At 28.0% G+C, this 19,782-nt stretch overlaps 2 protein-coding genes across 2 annotated transcripts; both read left to right on the forward strand.

Annotated features, from left to right (window-relative positions):
* Window positions 1–876: 876 nt before the first annotated feature.
* Window positions 877–4,091, forward strand: LOC125820106 (uncharacterized). Its single transcript, XM_049499526.1, has 5 exons — window positions 877–1,131; window positions 1,766–1,906; window positions 2,702–2,821; window positions 3,594–3,689; window positions 3,949–4,091. The coding sequence occupies exons 1-5, from the start codon at window positions 910–912 to the stop codon at window positions 4,066–4,068; spliced, it is 699 nt and encodes a 232-aa protein (XP_049355483.1). The 5' UTR covers window positions 877–909; the 3' UTR covers window positions 4,069–4,091.
* Window positions 4,092–5,585: 1,494 nt separating this feature from the next.
* Window positions 5,586–9,723, forward strand: LOC125820359 (protein NRT1/ PTR FAMILY 8.2-like). The gene is made up of 5 exons (XM_049499792.1): window positions 5,586–5,684; window positions 5,807–5,906; window positions 6,791–7,008; window positions 7,579–8,138; window positions 8,844–9,723. The coding sequence occupies exons 1-5, from the start codon at window positions 5,586–5,588 to the stop codon at window positions 9,721–9,723; spliced, it is 1,857 nt and encodes a 618-aa protein (XP_049355749.1).
* The last annotated feature ends 10,059 nt before the right edge of the window (window positions 9,724–19,782 follow it).

The raw sequence follows: 19,782 nt of genomic DNA on the forward strand, positions 1-19,782 counted from the left end.
GAATTTTTTTTATCATATACTCAAAAAATCACTTGAAACAAACCTTAATTTAAGTATCTAAATAAAATCTGCCTATAAGTTTGGTCGTCCATTATTATGTTGAAAGCATCTATCTTAATTATATCCGCATACAATGTCGATGAGTTTTTTTCACAATCAATAACATTTAATTGCCTTAAAGTGACATGATATTGTTACATCTTTTTACACTAGCAATCGTTTCTGGAAAGTTCAATTCAAATCTAGTGAATTTTTTTGGTCTAATACAGGACTTGAACTAAAGTTACTAAATTCGATTAAACTTATCAGACATAAGTTGTATCAAGTGAAAATTACTTTTCCTAGATTCTGAATATAAATTTTGTATATATTTATTGAATTTCTTAGTACAAATAATGACATTAGGTGTTAGAAATTATGCATTTAAATTTTGTACATATTTAGTAGATTTCTTAGTACAAATACAGGATTTGGATTAAGATATGAATTCAGGCATTCAGCTGAATTCATACTTAATCTTATACCTCTATACACTAAGAAAAATTGGAATTAGCTATGAATTTCATCTATAATTCGTCACTAAATTGCTCGAAACTAAAAAAAAAAGTTGATGATCCCACTATAACAAATTATACACTATTTAACTATAAAATTTATCTGTCGCGAATTTGTGCTTTTACGTGGGAAATTGGCATTGCAACATCATGCTAACTTTGTGAAATAATGAACTCCAACTACTTTGTGAACTTCCCCAACTACCTTTACTTTTGCAACTTGAAAAAAACATTAATGCATCTTTAATATTGTTAGCTCCTCAACCTCTTTGAATAATAATTGGTATTTTTCTACAAAAAAAGTAATATTCTTTTCTTTTTTTGAAGTAGAAAAAATAAACAAAGTTCTTTCTAAATGGAAGAAGATTCAATGATAATTATTGTTTTATTTGGAATTATTTTATGGTCTACACTTTTTTTATTAATTAGAAAGGCTTTTCCTAAACGTTCATTTGATTTTTGCAATCGTTTAGTTTCTACAATTCATGCATCTTTAGCTGTGACTTTGGCTTCTCTATCTGTTCAAGATTGGAGCTGTCCTGTTTGCCCTGTGGCTTCAACATCTTCTCCCAAACAGGTATTTTTTTAATCTCGATTTGCGTGCATTTCGATTATTTTATCAGATCTCTATTATCTCTACTATTTTTGGACACCTTATATTTTTAGTGACTACTGAAATTTGAAATTTGAACTTTAGTCTCTTATTATAAGTCGGTATCTAACAAAATATTCGAAGATTTTATCTTTCCTTTTTATCATAAATAAAGCGAAGGGGTTATTATGTCATGAGTGTTTATCTGTCTTTAATCTAGAGTTGTTGAGTTGTACTAATAATAAACTAGAGATGGTAAGTCGATCTATTTATATATTAAGGATTTAAGTTGTACACACCATGTAGTATCATGTCACATATAGGTAAATATTCTCAAAATGTGAAATTTATAATTTTAAAAAAATATAATCAATTACATGCTATAATATGTAAATATTACTATCTGTTATCAGATCACTTGTAGGATATTCATATGTAATCTTTCTTAAAATTTGAATTTCTAATTTTGAAAGAATAAAACCAGCTACTACAATATGTACATATTACTCAATGTTGTGACTGTATATATAACTTAAAACTTTTTTTTTTAATTATTCTTATGCTATTTTGTAAGATCTAATAGTATTAATTATTTTTGGTAAAAATAAAAATCAAACAGAGGAAGGCACTTGCAGTGACAGCAGCCTATCTTATTTATGATTTTGGTTGTTGTCTATTTGACAAACAAGTGAGGATTGATAATTTGGTTCATCATTTGGTGTGTATTGTTGGAATTGGAGCTGGTTTTGCTTATAAATTGGTAAATATATCTTCTCCTAATTACAAGTCCTCTTTCTTTTTTCCTAATTAATTAGTTTTATAGTTTGTTTGGCCAAATTTTTATTAAGCCAAAAGTATTATTTTTTTCCCTCCAAAAATACTTATTTTAGAAAGTTGGTATGTTTGGACTATGTTTCAAAGAAAAAATAAGTGTTTTCTGAGTAGTAGAAAAAAATTGTTTTTCGTCAATATGGGTTGTAGTGTAGTGGTGTGACTGGTCCATCCTTAATCAGAGATTTCAGGATTTTGCCTTGAGTGTAAAGAAAATTTTGTTGGGAGCATCACCCCTAGAATGGGTCTTGTAGTGCGCGATTTGAATCTAATCGAAGTTCCAATACGTGCACTTAGACAACAGATAGGAAACCAATTAAAATAGTTGTTTTTTAGAAGCTATAGAGTTTACGCACCTCGACTAATTCCACGAGATACCATCCACCTCCAATCAATAACAAGTACCAGGTAATTGTATCACCAAGACTAAAACATATGAGAAGAAATAACTAGTACTAGTTGAATTTGAACCTGAGACCTCATGGTGCTCAACTCACTTTATCGATCACTAGGTCACACCTTTGGATGCGGTTATACTATAAGCCAAATTGTTTTTTTTTCAAATTGATTAACTAGATACAAACTGCTAATCTAAAATTTTCAAAAATCAAAAAGCACGATTACAAAAAAACACTTTTCAAAATAAGCAAATTTTAAAAGTTTAACCATACGAGCTATAATTTGTCTTTTAATTAGTTACCAAATGTTTACTCACTTGTTGCAGTGTGGTTCAGAAATGGTTGCTGCATTGTGGATAACAGAAATTTCAAGTCCATTTCTTCATCTAAGGGAGCTTCTCAAAGAACTTGGATATAGAGACACTGATCTTAACTTTGCTGCTGATGTTAGTTTCTCAAACTTTAATTCATATGCATTTCCATTTAACTATTATAAAAATCGTTATTTTTCCATTGAAAAATGTTCAGTATCTATTTTCACAGATGTTTTAATTAAATCGGTGGATAAAAAATAGTAATGTTTACCTATGGAAAAATTAGGAAGTTTTCCACTATTTCAGTGAGAATCTGTTTTCCAACATGTATTTTTCCGGTGGATTAGCTCAATAGAAAATAAATGAAAAAATCATGTTCTATAGCACAAAATTTTTAATGATTCAACGATGGAAAAAATATTTATTTCTAGTTGTATTTGAAGGAATAATAATAATCATTTCACGGAGGCGTACCTAAAATAGATTTTGTAGGTTGAATTGAACTCATTGCTTGCGACTTCTACTATATATGCATAAAAATATCATATACTCTTTTGAACCCACTCTCTTTGTATCTATAAATTCGCCTCGAAAGTAATACATGAATATCTAATCCTCCAATATTCCCTCACAACTAATATACTTTTTAATTTGTTGCATTCGTGCTTGATGGCTTCTTATAAACTCACGATAGAGATCCTTTTCTAATCGATCAATCCGTCTTGTGAGTGTGGGGGAGTCGTAGGAATTCACATTGCCTTTTCTGGCCTATAATTCTTATTCTATTGTTTAAATGTATTAAAAATGTCTTTCGTTTCTTAAATTCACAAATTCTTTCGCCTTTTCTCAGCTTGACACCTAATTTAAAATTATTTTTTTCTAAGACAAGATTGATATTTTGCAGGTTTTATTTGCAGTGATTTTTTCCATTGCTAGAATGATAGGAGGGCCATATCTAAGCTATGTTACTCTTTCTGCTGATAATCCAATCATCATAAAGGTAATGTATATATTTGGCACATGAAATATTCATTATATTACAAACAATATATTGATATCAAAATTACAAAAAAAAAATTTACATGAATTAGCAACGGACAACTTCTGTCTAACTTTAAAGAAATTCATTGCTACATTCTATTTAAACAATGGATATTCAAAAATTTATATCAGTTATGAGCTATTTAACGACAGATTAGCTATGAATTTTTATTTTTTTTGGGTAGTGGAATAATAACTAATGTTATTGAAATTTGTAGGCCATGGCTTTGGGGCTACAATTTGTAAGTGCTTTCTGGTTCTACAAGATTGTGAGGATGTTGATGTACAAATTGTCAACAAGGACAAAATCTACAACTGTACTTCTTTCAAAGAAATAGTTTGCTGACTATTTATTCTGATGTTGGTGATATATGACTCGATATATTTAACCTTCAATTAATTAATTATATTTTTCCTTTTATGTAGGAACTATGTATGTTCTATTTGGATTTTTTTGGAAGGTATATATATATTACTCAAATATAAAGTAACATTACAAGCTTAACAAAATATACAGACAATTAAATAGTGGAAGGGTTAATAACTTGAGAAATAGAGACACGGTAGTAAATATTGACGGAGCCATGATTTTTATTAAAGAGGTTAGAAATATGAAAAAGTAAACGCACAAAAAATAAAGGAGAGTCAAGGTAAATTTTGAAGTTTGAACCCCAAAACTATAAAAAAGGAACCTCTAGTCTTGTGTTAAAGAGATTCAAAATCTATATATATACACGTAGAAAAAGTAAAACCAAATTCCTTTAGATCCGTCTCTAGTATATATACATAAAAAATTAATTTTAATTATATAAAATAATATAAATTTGATTGATCCCCTTAATCTTATCTGGCTCCGCCTTGATCATAAAAAAAACAAAAAAGAACTTGTGATTTTTTTTCTTTTTTAATATAGCCGTCCAACACGTTAAAGGAAAAAAAAAAACTCAATAACCAGCCAAGCTAGCTAGCAAAATCTTCGTCTTTATATTTCTGTATCCTACATGAACTGTCTGACCAAATCCCTAGACGGCAATTTGAATTATTAAATTATTCCTTTAATTTACTGAGAGAAAATATTTACGTCACGTAACTCAATATAAAATATTACTCAATATTATATTTGATTTAGTCTATATTTGTGTATAAACACTGTTTATATACTATTATATACAAGGGTTAATTAACACATTATGTATAATGCTCCCCCCGACAAATATTTTATGTTGAGGTCAGGGGCGGAGCTAAGCGTGGGTTTATGGGTTCGGACGAATCAGTAGTTTTTTTTTGGATCTTGTATTTGTATTAGAAAATTAAATAAATACATATGTATATTAACTTTTGAACTCCAAATAAAATTGATTGACGGCTCAATTGTAAGAAAGGGCCATGAAAATGCTTTCCAAATTTCTAATTCTGACTTCGCCCGCATATTTTTGAAAAATTCTCTTATATTATCATGTGTTTGACTAAATTAATTTATGAAATGTGTATATAGCCAATTGGCAATAAAAATGCGCTTTGTTGCTGTTTTCTAGCCTTTTGGTTATCAAGACTTTTGATAATATAAAATTCTAAAAAGAAATGTTTAAAAAAAGTAATTAATCTACCGGCCCGAATTTAAAGCAAATCGATATAAAAAATAATAAATTTCTATTTTACTTGTGTACTATATATAGAACTTAAGATATACCACATTAATGTGACCTATCTTGCTATCTAGTTCAACTAACAAGTGGTTACGGTTGCGAAAAGCGAAAAAAAATAATATTAGAATTATCTTTTGAATTGAAATAGTGATAAATCGAGTGTTATAGTGTTTGAGAAGAGAAGTACGTTAGGCTTTTATAGTTTCACTATGGATAGAAGCATTCACGTTGATGATTTGGATGACAAATTATCATATGTTCAACCATCTTTCGATGGATTTATTGATTTGATTAAGAATGACAAGAAGGTAATTAATAATATAATTAACCTAGCACAATGTTATTTCATATTATATATGTTACTACATAAGTTTACCATTAATTATTTTTTTTATTAATTTTAAATTAACATGGTGGAATATACTGGCAGGTAACAGAAACTTTGGTGAGCAATGGTTGTGTTGATTATAAAGGGAATATTGCAGACAAAGGAACTACTGGAGGATGGAAAGCTTCACCATTCATCATAGGTCTCTTTCTCTCATTTTTTTTCATCGAGTTTAAGTTATATGTATTGACGTATAATTTTTTTTAGGGAAAAAAAACAATTATATCCCTAAACTATCGTAAATGGTATGCAGATACCCTCCGTCATACTTTTGGGACATTGGTGCCCCTGCCGTCCAAAAACTAGAGCATATATGCCCTTCACTCTAGCGGAAGACTAAATAGGGACACATGGCACAATCTTATCCGTTGATCCGATATTTAATCGGTGGATAAGATTATGACACATGTATGTCCGTTAGTATAAAGGGTATATATGCTCTAGTTTTTGGACGGCAGAGGACCCAATGTCCCAAAAGTATGACGAAGGGTATTTGCATACTATTTACGATAGTTTGGAGGTATATTTGTCTTTTTCCCTTTTTTTAATACCATCAATATATTTGAACTATTATAGAAGATTGATTATATAATATATTTTTTTACATGTTTTAGTTATATCTTTGAATTAAACGATCTGATTATATAAATTTCTTCCACCGTCATAACTTAAACTTGTTTTTTCCTTTTATCGCTCAATTACAAGAAAGGGAGTAACATGTATGATACTTCCTTGTCTTGTGGCGGAATCAAGAATTCTAATAAGATAATTTCAAAAACATTTAATGAGACACTTTTATTATCGATTTTTTATGTTATATTATATTATATATTTTCGATATATAATAACGTAACATTTTGCAATTGCAATTATAAAAACTATCGAGACAAATGATTTTGACTATATAATATAATTTTTCAATGAAGTAGATTCAATTGAACTCCCTTCCATCCATATAACTAGTAAAGAACATGGTTCTACGTACGTTCTCTTTTTCTAATTTTGTTTTTGGATGTGATCGAGCAGTCAATGAAGTGGCGGAGAGGTTGGCATTCTTTGCAGTAGCAGTAAGTATGGTGTCATATTTGGTGTTTGAGATGCATCAATCATTGCCAGATGCTGCAACTCATGTCAATGATTGGATTGGAGCTGCCTATGTTTTAACACTTCTTGGAGCTTTTTTGGCTGATGCTTATTTTGGTCGATTCTTAACCATCATTATTTTCTCATGTATCTACTTTATGGTAAGAAAATAAATCATTCATTTTATTTTATTTTCTTGTTCAATTTTCCACAATATTTATCACATGCATATATCTATATATAATCAGTGTATAATCTATGTATAACAATTAGCAGAAGTAATTAATGAGTCTTTCAATTTTAGAAAATCTTCGTTGACTTTTAAAATACTCCATATCGATTCAAACTATATCATAAAATAGAGTTGAAGGCGTATAAGTTATACATACAACAATTATTTGTGTGCCCAATCAGATTATAATATATAAAATATGTGAAACGTCATACTGAAATTATTTTTTTGCTACTAAACGACCCGTAAAAGTATAGTACTACTAGTTTATAAATGCATTATATATTAGCAATATTTTAGAGTTTTAACAAAGGTCAACCAAGCGTTGTATAAGTTATGCATGCATGCAACAATTATTTGTTCTGGAGTGATCAATCGAATTTTATTATATAAAATATGCTAAATTTTACGTTGGAAACCCCTAAAAATAGTGGTAAATACATTATATACATGATTTTTTACTCTCTGACTTTAAAATCTTGAATCCGTCTCTGATCAGGGAATGATATTACTAACACTATCAGCATCAATAGACAGCTTAAGACCACCACAATGCACAAAGAGGCCATGTACTCCATCAACAAATGCTCAAACATCTTTTCTCTATGGAGCACTCTATCTAATTGCACTTGGGACAGGTGGCATCAAACCATGTGTTTCAACATTTGGAGCTGACCAATTTGATGAATTAGACAAAAAAGAATCACAAAAGAAATATGCATTTTTCAATTGGTTCTTTTTTGCAATTAACATGGGTGCATTATTGGGAATAACACTTTTAGTTTATGTGCAACAAGAAAAAGGATGGACTTGGGGTTTTGGTGTGCCAACAATAGCTATGTTTACATCAATTGTTGTTTTAATTGTTGGATTTAAGAAATATAGGTATAAAAAACCTATGGGAAGTGTGTTTACAAGATTTGTTCAAGTTATTGTGGTTTCTATTAGAAATCATTTTAGAGGTGTTGTGGTGGTAAATGAAAGTGAATTATATGAAATGAAGACCAAAGAGAGTGATATTTTTGGTGCTAGAAAACTTCCTCATACAAAACAATACAGGTTAGTTTTATTATTAGTTTGTCTTATTTTTTTTCTTTAATGAATCAAATTTTTATGTTATGTTATTTCATATGTTCTTTCTAATAACATTTTTTACTAAATATTTAGCGACACTAGAAATGTTTGAGTGTTAACAATTTATAGCTAACAAGATTATTTTGATAATTAATTGTCACCAAACCATCGTTAAATAGGAATATTGATGGATTTTTGTTGTTTAGCGAGATAAGTTGTTTACCTCTAAGTTGTATAGTCTTTTTATTGTTTTATATATATCAACAAATTACTTTTCATTTGTGGCCTTTTTTCTACTAAACTCTTTTAGCACTTGCCTAGAATATTAGTAGTAGTATTTTTTTTAAGCATAAAAAAGTATTTGGTCAAATATTAATTAATTTCAAATTTGGTTATTTAAAAATCAAAGTCAAAGACATACATATAAAAATGAAAGAACAAAAATATTTCTTTTTCCATAAAATGTAACTTTATATCTCAAAATTAAAGTTGTGTTGGATCTTTAAGGATGACTCACATTTTCACAATATTATTTAAGTTATACACACTGACAATCAAACTTATTTTTTTATACAATCAATATAATTTACCTATCGATTACTAATGTTTATCGTAAAAAATTACGTGTAAGTCTAATATTCACGATATTATCTAACTATTTATTTTATTTTATTTTTTTGTATATTACAGATTTTTGGATAAAGCAGCAGTAGTAACAGACCCTGAAATAATCACCAACAATAAATGGAAATTATGTACAATAACACAAGTTGAAGAATTCAAATCCTTCATAAGAATCCTTCCAATTTGGGCCTCAACAATTGCACTTTCAATTTCATTTGCCCAACTCTCAACATTTTTCCTAACCCAAGCCAACATCATGGGCCGAAAACTAGGCCCACATTTCACTATCCCGGCCGGGTCCATCCCGGTCTTCACCGCCCTCAACGGGCTCCTCCTCGTCCCGATATATGAGAAATTTGTGGTCCCGTACCTCCGTTCCAAGACGGGGCACCAACGTGGCATCACATCATTGCAACGTATCGGGGTAGGCTTATTCGTGTCAATATTTGCCCTAATGTCCGCTGCATTGGTTGAGAAAATGAGACGTACACACTCTGACCCTAAAGGGTTGACCGTATTTTGGTTATTTCCACAATTTTTCCTTGTTGGTACCGCTGAAGTTTTTTCATATGTAGGTCAATTGGAATTTTTTTACGATGAAGCGACCGACGGTACAAGGAGTATAAGTAGTGCATTATTTTTAAGTGAAATTGGAATTGGGAGTTGGTTAAGTTCAGCCATAGTGAAAATTATTGAAAGTGCAAGTGGTGGTGTAGAGGAAGGGTGGATTAGGAATAATCTTAATAATAGTAAACTTGATTATTTTTATTGGATATTAACAGGAATAAATGGAGTGAATTTTTTGGTATATTTAATTGTATCATGGAGGTATAAGGGGAGAAATTATGAAAGAGGAACAATTAGAGATGAGTCTAATTTAATTGAAGTTGATGGTCAATTCAAAAAGGAGAATGATACTAGGGAATTTTCTAGTATGACCTCTTGAATAAGGTGGTACGTGACGTCTATCGAAAACAGTATTTCTATTCCATAAGAATATAGGTAAGTTTTGAATATAGTTCGCTCTTTTCAGATAGATTTATGATATTATACTGAATTTGTTATTGTTGTTGTAAGGTTTAATTTCAAGTGGGGAAAATCAAGAAAAGTAAAGAACTTATTTATTTTTTTCATTTTAAAGCACATGTTCTTTCATTTTTTCTTTTTATTTTGAATGTTCACAGAGATTTATACATGATCAAGCTTTGGAACTTGTTTCATTGGTGTATTTAATCTACTTCCTTCGTCTCAAAATACTTGTTACATTTTTTTATTTCAATTTTTTAATTCTTGAAACTAAATAAGATTAGATTTAGATATTCGAAATTAAATACTAGAAATAACAATTCTTTTCATAACAAAATGACAAATAAATAAATAAATAAATTTTAAAATACTGAAGAACCTAAACATTCAAATATATTCTTTTATACTATTATGAAATAATAAGTAATATCCCTCCAAACAAAATATTTTTGTAATATGAAACAATTTCTTATTTTTTCTTGAAATATTAATCCTAAAAACTAAAAAGTGACAATTTGTGTACTTTTCCGATATATATACAAAAAGGGAAAACCCCTAAAAAAATCCAATACTTTAAAAAGTTCTAATCCTAAAATAATTTGGTTAGCCTCAAAATTTCCTATTTACCGTACGTTAATTTCCTAAACCTAATCCTACTTGGTTTACTTAATAATATGTATTACAATCCTTTATAAATAACACTTTCTTGCAGAATCTTAATTTCAAACCACTTTAATTTGTTTGTCTAGTTCATACGCTCCCCTTATAGTTGCATTATTGTTTTTTCGTCTTCATAGAAATTTCGAGCAAATTAAAATTGAACGAAAATATGGCTATATCATCAATGTTAAAACGAATTTTCGATTTTCTAGCAGAGGGGACACGGCCTTCGATATTATTTGCTATAATCTTTTGTCATTTTGCAGCAGCGTTAGTATTTTTGCCATATTTGGACACAACAAATATGTCAATTATTGCGGTACATGTGAAGAGAGCATGGTTCACTATTTTTACGTCTTATTCGTTATACTTATGGTACATATTTATTTTTTTTATTCAAGAAAAAATGTGTCTATGTTCTACGCGATATATTTGTGAGAGATGTATGAATTGTTACGATATTATTGATGAAGAAGCACAAATATGTGAAATAACTAAACTTGGAATAATATTGGAACATATATTGGACTTACTTGAAGATCCAATTAGGGTTTTGATTTTCTTAACGGGTTTAGTTATTTCAAAATTATTACTAGTGGATTGTTCAAGGGATTTTATTATAAATTGGGAGAATTATCAAGTGTGGAATAAGGTTTGTTTTGTGTTGTTATGGTTATGGTCATTGTCATGGTACATCTTATTCATCATTCTTCCTATCGTGACATTCTTGAGGCACTCAACGAATCAATCAATTAACTGCAACTCAGTTTCAAACGAAGATATTGATGAAGAGATACAAGAATGTCTTCTGAAAGGAGGAACGCAATATTGAAATCAATCAGTCAGTTAATCGATGTCTTAAAAATGTGTGAGAGATATGATCAAACTATAATATTAGACCTAAAACTATGTGATTTTTAGTACAATTGAGTTTAGGGACAAGAAGTACAAGAACCTCACGTTGATTTTATTTTTCTTATTTGTTCATTATATCAAAAATATTTTTATTTTTTATTTTTACTTGTCCTGTTTACCGTATCAAGAGAAAATTTGTTCATTAATTCTTTTCCTTTTCAAAAATTAATTCACAAAACTTATCAAATATATATATAGGATGAAAATTAACCTTTCATTATAGAGATAAGGGTCAAAAACACATCTAAACTGTTCCTTTTTCTTTTTTGAGTTTCATACCTAAATTATCACTTATTAGTTTGAGAAACACACCTAAAAAATTTAACATTTCTTGCTGACTGAGAAGCGAGAAAGAAAGAAAATTAGACGCTATTAACAGCTGTTAAAACCACAAAGGATCTAGCTCCCTCAGGAGCGAATTGTCCGTTTTGGTTTTAAAAAAAGTTGAATGACCTTTATGCATTTTGGAGGAAAAAATGGTCCTTTTGACTCCAAACTCCATGGTAATGCTTTTAAGATTGTCGAAAATTTAAAAATAAAATTAATATTTCACGCTAAATTTAAAGTTATTTTCAATAGTTGTCTCAAAGTGATTTGACACAGAATAAAAGGTATCAAATTCAGTGCTTTTTAATGTTAGATTACATCAATTTGAAAAGAATCCCAACAACACTTGTTCGAATATGAACATAAAAAGGTGATGATAGTATTCCAAGTGGTGCATGTATAATTGCGGCTTGTGTTTTACATAGTCCACATGAATTGAACTCTGATGACCCTGTAGATTCCATAAAATTATTGGCGTTTTGGGGAGGGTCTTTCGAAAATAATATTTTTTATTTTTACGAGATAGTAATAAAGTTTGTGTATATTATATCTTTTACGAATCTCACTTTATGAGATTCTATCAAATTTGTTGTTGTTGTTGTAGTAGTAATCGAGCTTTCAGAAATTAAAATAATATCGAATATAATTTATAAAATATTATGATACAAAATATAAATTTATATTATATACAAAAAAAAGTTGATTATTTATTATGAGGAATAAAAATGCTTGAAAGACCAGCATAAAATAGAGCCAAAAATGTAAATGACCCGACAAATTAATCATTTTTGGGTTTTTATATAGCATTATTCATTTTGAAGTTTGATTAGTTCAGATTTGTAACGTTCTTACTAAAGACGTTTGTGTATGCAATGTTTTACCTCAATGTATTCCTTTGGAGCAAAATACTTTTTACTAAAGATGATTTTATATGCAATGTTCGACCTCAAAATTTAAGAATAAAGGAGTAATTGTCACTTCAGCATAACTTTCGTGATGACAAATGGAGCATTATATTAGTGCTACAATGTTTTCCTTTTTAATTTCATAGGACACTATTAAATACAATAACAATAAATTCAGTATAGTTCTACATATAATAGATTCGAAGAGGATAAGATATACGTAAATTTTATCTTTGCCTCAGAAGTGAGGTATAGGACATGACTATTAAATATTTAACAATTTTAGTAAATCTTTATATATATATATATTATTTCCAAATTGATGTTTTGTCACTTTACAAATGGATTGAGACATCTCATCTTCTTTACTAAATCTTACTTCCTCACTGCCAATTTCCACTATTTAGATTCAGTGAAATTGGACAAAATCATACTAAATCTTTGCATATGAAAAAAAGTGTATTTGTATTATTCTTTTAGCTTTCAATTTATTGAATTTTAAATGTTTGAGTTAATTTATGTTGCAGCTATGGTTTACAAATTTTTTTAATTATATAGACGATAGTTTAGAGTCAATTTACTAGGTTTTACCATATTAACAATATTTAATAAAAATAAGTGATTTGACTATATAAATTTATTTTATATGTGAATTGTTGAGTTCCCATATCATTGTGGCATGATAATTTATTCTTTTTATATAAATATATTTATGTTGCGGCTATAGTTTACAATTTTAAAATTATTTAATATTTATTAAGATAAACTAGTAAAAATATATTTTATTTTTTAGGAACGAGTAATTTTTTTTATAAAAACACTACTTGTTCTGAAATAGAAAAAGTATCACTAATCAATTGTATCATGATTTTCTAAAATGAAAATTATTATTTTGAACCAGTTATTTTTAGAAAGCACGATAACTAAGATGGATCGAATGAAATACATGACAACGTACAAATTAATTCTTATTAAATTTGGAAGCATATGATAAATCTAAGTTGTTTATCTTGCACTTAAAGACATGTATACTTTTTGATCCACTTTATAATTTAGATAATAGTCAAATAACTAGTCAATCAAGGTTTAACAAATTTGTTTTTATGTGTATCACATGAATATTAATGTGTTGATAGTCTATCGTTCTTCACGTACATACGTTATTTTCCTTTATATTTTTTTTGTTCATGTGTACTTTGATCATACTTATTATGACTTTTAATTTTCAAAGGAACACGTTGATGAAATTGAGTGGAAAATTTTGGAAAGGATGCATTTGGCTGTTACGTTTGTGGGCACGACTGTCGGGACGCGGCAGAGGGCATCTAATACACCTTATTCAGTATTATTTTTAAGAAAACTACTTAATTATATAAATATTTTTATCATTTTTGTCAATTTTATTACATAGTCTCGCTAATTAATAATTGTATATTAAATATCGAGTCAGATACACCTAAATACATGTATTTTTGCTATTAGATACACTAAAATAGAAGAGAGAAGGAGAGAGGCACATGAGATAGGAGGGTGGCAAGCGAGAGAAGGAGAGAAGCACACGAGATAGGAGGGTGACAAGCGAGAGAAGCAGAGAGGCACGCGAGATAGGAGGGTGACAAGCGAAATACCAAAAACATGTGAATCACACTAGATATTTTTCAGATGCATTTTGAAATTCATATATACAATAAGGAGAGAGACAAGCGAGAGGCGTGGGAGAGAGAGAGAGAGGCGAGTGAGAGAAGAGCGAGAGGCGAGTGAGAAATCAAATACATGCAAATCCACTTTGATACTGTGTATCTGGATCAAATTACACCTAATTTTTCCCCATATATATTCGAGATACATGTATTGTCCAAATACATGTATCCGAAGTCCAAATAATGATAAGATTCGATCATAATATTGAAAAGTCACGTGAAGGAGATCAGTAATTTACTCCTAAATTACTGAAATTTGCTACGTTTGTCTTAATTTTTATTACACTCTACCAAACGATCCAATGACATAATTTTTGACCCCACTCTGAGGAAAGATCTCTTTATAGTCAAATAACAAGTCTATCTATTGAGGTTAGCAAATTTGTTTTAATTATGTGCTGACCCTCTATCGTTCTTCACGAGTTTAACTCCAAAGACTTTTAATTATTTTGTCCTATTTTTCTTTTCATATTTTGGTGGTTGGTTAATTACTAGGTTTCCAAAGGACTACGTTGATGAAATTGACTAGAAAATTTATAAAGGTTGTATTTGTCTATATCATTGAGAAATAATAAGCGTTAGTAACTAATCGTAGATTTTTTTTTCACCTAGAAGGTTTCATACGTAAACTATGTGTTCTTTCTTTTTCATTCCCATTTCTCAAGTTTTTATATGATAAATGACATTTCATTTAAATACCAAAACATCCACATTTTGACTAAAATAAAAATGTATATATCAACCATAGTTCAAAAGATAAATATATTTATCATAAAGCATAAAAGTAACCAAGAATCACGATAAAAAAATGTTTTAAATTATCTGGCTCATGAATACTCTGATGTATATAATTAAAAAAAAAACAAGACATATTTTAAGTGAATAACTTACTTGTTCGTGTAATGCGCCCTTCCTGAGGAGAAGATTTTCAAAATTAGAATAAAAAATATGTAATAAAAACATTTTATCTAAGTAAAATTGATGTCTAATGAATTAAATTTAGTGGAGCTGGCTGTATATGTACTAAATTTAAGATAGGAACATCAATATTGTACCTACTAATTAGCTGGTAAATCAGGCCAAAAGAGAAATATAATAGTCTACTTAGTGTATACAATAGTACTTAAATAATTGAAAGATATTATTAAAAACATTAAACAATCTTTATATTAAAATATTTGTTGTGAATATGTCATGCATGATGTAATCATCTATATAATTAATAATTAATTTATAAATTAAACATATACCATTGTTGTTGTTGGAAGAAGTAACAAAACGAGGAAGCAAATGAACTAGGATCCACATGGCAATGCTAATTCTATATATACAATTAGGACCGTTAAAGACTTTAGTGACTTTGAATGTAACGATATTAACTCAATCACCTTCGAAAAATATATTGCAACTAAATGCATCTTTTTTTATAGTGTCTCAATTTGATGTGTTCCTGAAAGTTTCAATCTAGTTGACTATGAAAACTAATCGTATTGTCGATAGAAATGAATAGACGTATAGTCAGATCTCTTTATAACTATATCGTTTATTGTTTGTTGTTGTAAAATATTATTATAATGAATCTACAAACCTACCATGAAGATCAATTTTTTATTTAAAAAATAATTATTATAATAAAATATCATTATAAAAGATAAATATTATAAAGTGGTTTAACAATTTTTATTAAGTATAAGTTAATAGATGGGTAAGATCATTACTTACCTATTATTAATTTGATTTTAAAAGTGAAAATCAAACATTATTTTTATTTTTTTATATGTATAAGAGATGTATAAATATCTTATTTAATGGACCCATGAAGTCGACATAATTAAGTGCTTCAATATTGACTTTCAACATTTGACTGTGTACGTGTTTTTTGAAAATAAGTACAGTTCTTCCTGGCTATTTATTTTAAATATTTATCTTTAATTACATGCTTTTTCAAAAAACAAAAATACTAATTAAAAACTTATTATTAACTATTTTAATTTAATATTATTTTTTCTTTTACCATTTCAATCTCTTCCAATATTTATTAAGTAAAGATAATAAATACTTCTATATTAATTTTTTTATAAAAATAACAATTATTTTAAATTTTTATGTAGACAAAATTTTTATATTATTATAAATAAAATTAGATCCAATTGAATTGACCTTATCCCTTCAATAAAAAGCAAGTAAAATTAATAACTACTTTTCACCGATCTTTAATAAATAAATATTTACGATCATAAATTTTATATTAATATAAATAAATATTTATAAAAATAAATTTTATAAAAATTCTTAATTTGAAAATTTTCTTTATGATAAATATAACTTCTTGTTTCTCCTTCATCCTTAACCAAATGTTTCGGGTTCGAATCCCTTTAGTACGGAGTCACCTTTGTTAAGAGCGATTTACACCAATGTGAGACTTTTCAGCGCGAATCCAAATTTAGTCAAACTCTAATGTGAATATTGGACACCGGGTGAAAAAAAACTTCTTGTTAATCGATTGGCCATTGATTCAAATTCGGGAAGATTTAATGGATTCTGAATTCTTTAATTCAAAATAAAGGAGTTCCTTTTGCATTTAAGAGTAAATAACCCGTTCTCTATTTTTGTTCATAATTTAGAATCATAATTTCAAATCACATATTCAAACGCGGATAAAATAGAATGGTTACTTTATTTAGTTTTAACCATTTTGATTTTTGTGTGTCTTAGTACGCGGAGAAAGTAAAAAGGAGAAAACACAAAACAAGAGTTATTGCCTATTGGTCGCCCATGCGCTGACACATACACAAGAGCTCTAGAATTCTCTTATCGCTGTCATTTTTCTATACGATCCAAACTATATAATATAATATAATATATCTATTATTATTGCTTGCTTTTAAAAGCATCCCATGCTTCCCACCCATGTTACACAAATCTATTAAATAACATGTATAACAATAAAATATGAAGACAATGTCTAAAAATATATTTGACTTTATCACTATTTCGCGAGTTTCATGTTTTGATTATCAGTTATTATTATTTTTTATCTGAATCATCATTAGTTATGTGTTAAAATACACCTAATCGAGTAGATGATGTGAAGTTAGTGATGGATTCAAGATTTTTCATTTTAGGGGTTCGAAAAATAAATTAAAATGAAGTACTCGAGATTTGAATTTGAAACCTCAAAGTGAATTTGGAATTTCCTATACCATATGGCCAATAAAACCACACCAAAAAAATAATTTTTAACGGCAATTAATTAATAACAATAACTTAATTATCACTAAATATGTATTTTAGTAGAAATTAGTACTCTTTGTAAATGTCCGTAAAACCTGTAACGACATTGAATTTATTGACAGGTAACTAATGCTGGTCTCTTTAGGACTTTTTATTAGTGTGTATATTAGTTACCATTAAAAATTATTTTTGTTGTAGTTAACCTCTAGGTTTATGTTCACGAGATTCAAAATCTCTATATAGACTAAAAATATCTTGTATATACAATGCAATTTTTCATCGAGGGGGTTCAAGTGAACATCTACAACCCCTTCTAGATCTGCACGTGTGTAGTTCAGGTAGAAAAAGTGAACAACTGATAGTTGACCTAATCACTTCGAATATATTTTGATATAAATGGGATATAAAAATCAGTGAGAAATAATAATTCAGATAAAAAAAAATTTAAATTAATTCTAAATTTAAAAAAATAGATATAATAAGTAGTAGAGATGTGATGTACTTTTATTTTATATAATATATCCTTGTTTCTCTGTCCTATACGAGATATTTTTTTACAAAAAGTTCATTAATTGGCAGATGTTTATCTGTCCAATAAGGGTGTAACAGGTTATTAATTTGTACGATTATGTTAATTACTATATTAATTAGATAAAAGCAAATCTGATATAACAAATTAAATACGTACAGGTGTTACTTTATAACCATGTTTAGGATTTCATCTGAATATTTATTGTTAGTTTATATTAAAGTGTAAAGAGATCTTGTATAGATTCGAATATTATTTTACGTATGTGACAGACCTAAGTGGAGAAGACGGCATTAAAAAACAATTCTAGTTTTTCTTTTTTTGTAAATAAAATAAAGTGAATATTTTTGGTTTTATATAATTTGTTCAAGCTTATATTATATTAAAGAAAAGTCTTGTAAAGTAACAAAGGGGTGCATAATTTTACTTTGGATTATAAGTTCGAATTTCAAGTGTAATATTTTATTTAATTTTTTAAATCCTTCTTTATTAATATAATTTTTTATTTGATATAGTTATTTGTGGAAATATTTTGCATTAATAAGAAGTAACCGTTTGTTATAATCATATTTTTAATCTATTATAACTATAGTATATTTCCTTTTTACGAATTACTCTGTTTATTTGAGTGATACACACGTCAATATTATATCATTCAATTAATTATGCTTAATCCCAAAAAACTCATATGGTAAAAGGAATAATATGGATAAACCTTATATTAATGTTTTTCCGGATGATTTAGTTGGTTCGAGACTCTGAAAAATTACACAAATGATCTGAAATCGCTTCTTCCTCAATATTTTCTAAATCGAACATGTCGTATAAGGTTTATCTAATACGATTTACATAGATCGCTTCTTTTTTTATGAACAGTGGATGGTTATTACCCAATCTGTGGCAAAGGATATAAAAACTTGGGTTATCTTGGAGTTCTAAAAAAAATACTCTCTCCGTTCACTTTTATTTGTCATGTTGCACTTTTTGAAAGTTAATTTAACTAATTTTCAAAATTAAATTAGATTATATTAATTTGATATTTTAAACAAAAAATTTTAATATTCAAAAACTATACGAAAAGTACTATAAATTACAATTTTTTGTATATCAATATGATAAAAATCTACGTCATAAAATGTTAGTCAAAATTTTATAGTTTGAATCTAAAAAATGAAAAAAACTATGACTATTACAAGTGAACGAAGGTAGTACTAATATATGATATTTTAGCTTTCTATAAATATCAACTGGAATATTCCCCAAGTTACTGAAGTCCTTCCCAGATAAAAATATAAATCCCTAGTGACATTTACCATGATAAAGATTAGGTGTTATTATTTGAAAATTCCAAAGTTTTCTTTTACCATTATAATTATGATAAAAGAATTTATTTTAAATCATTAGTTAACTTTTTATCTTCGTCAAAGGTCACACTATTTTTCCTAGTTGACTTGTATAATTATGTTGACTTATATTTTTTTATGTAATTTTTAAATATAGAAATATTATTTTATAATTTATATCTTAACAAAATTAAATATTTTGATTTTCGGTACTCTGAACTCATTCACATAAATTACGACGAAAGAAAAGAGAATAACTAATTGTGAAGTCAATAGCATAAATAAGTTACGAAGTTAAGTGATTATGAGAAATCATAAATTTCAAATCTTGAATCCGCTTAAAACGATATACACATTCCAATATGT

Source organism: Solanum verrucosum, unplaced genomic scaffold, assembly GCF_900185275.1.
Source record: "Solanum verrucosum unplaced genomic scaffold, falcon-dt-bn FXZP01000229.1, whole genome shotgun sequence".
NCBI classification, from domain to species: domain Eukaryota; kingdom Viridiplantae; phylum Streptophyta; class Magnoliopsida; order Solanales; family Solanaceae; genus Solanum; species Solanum verrucosum.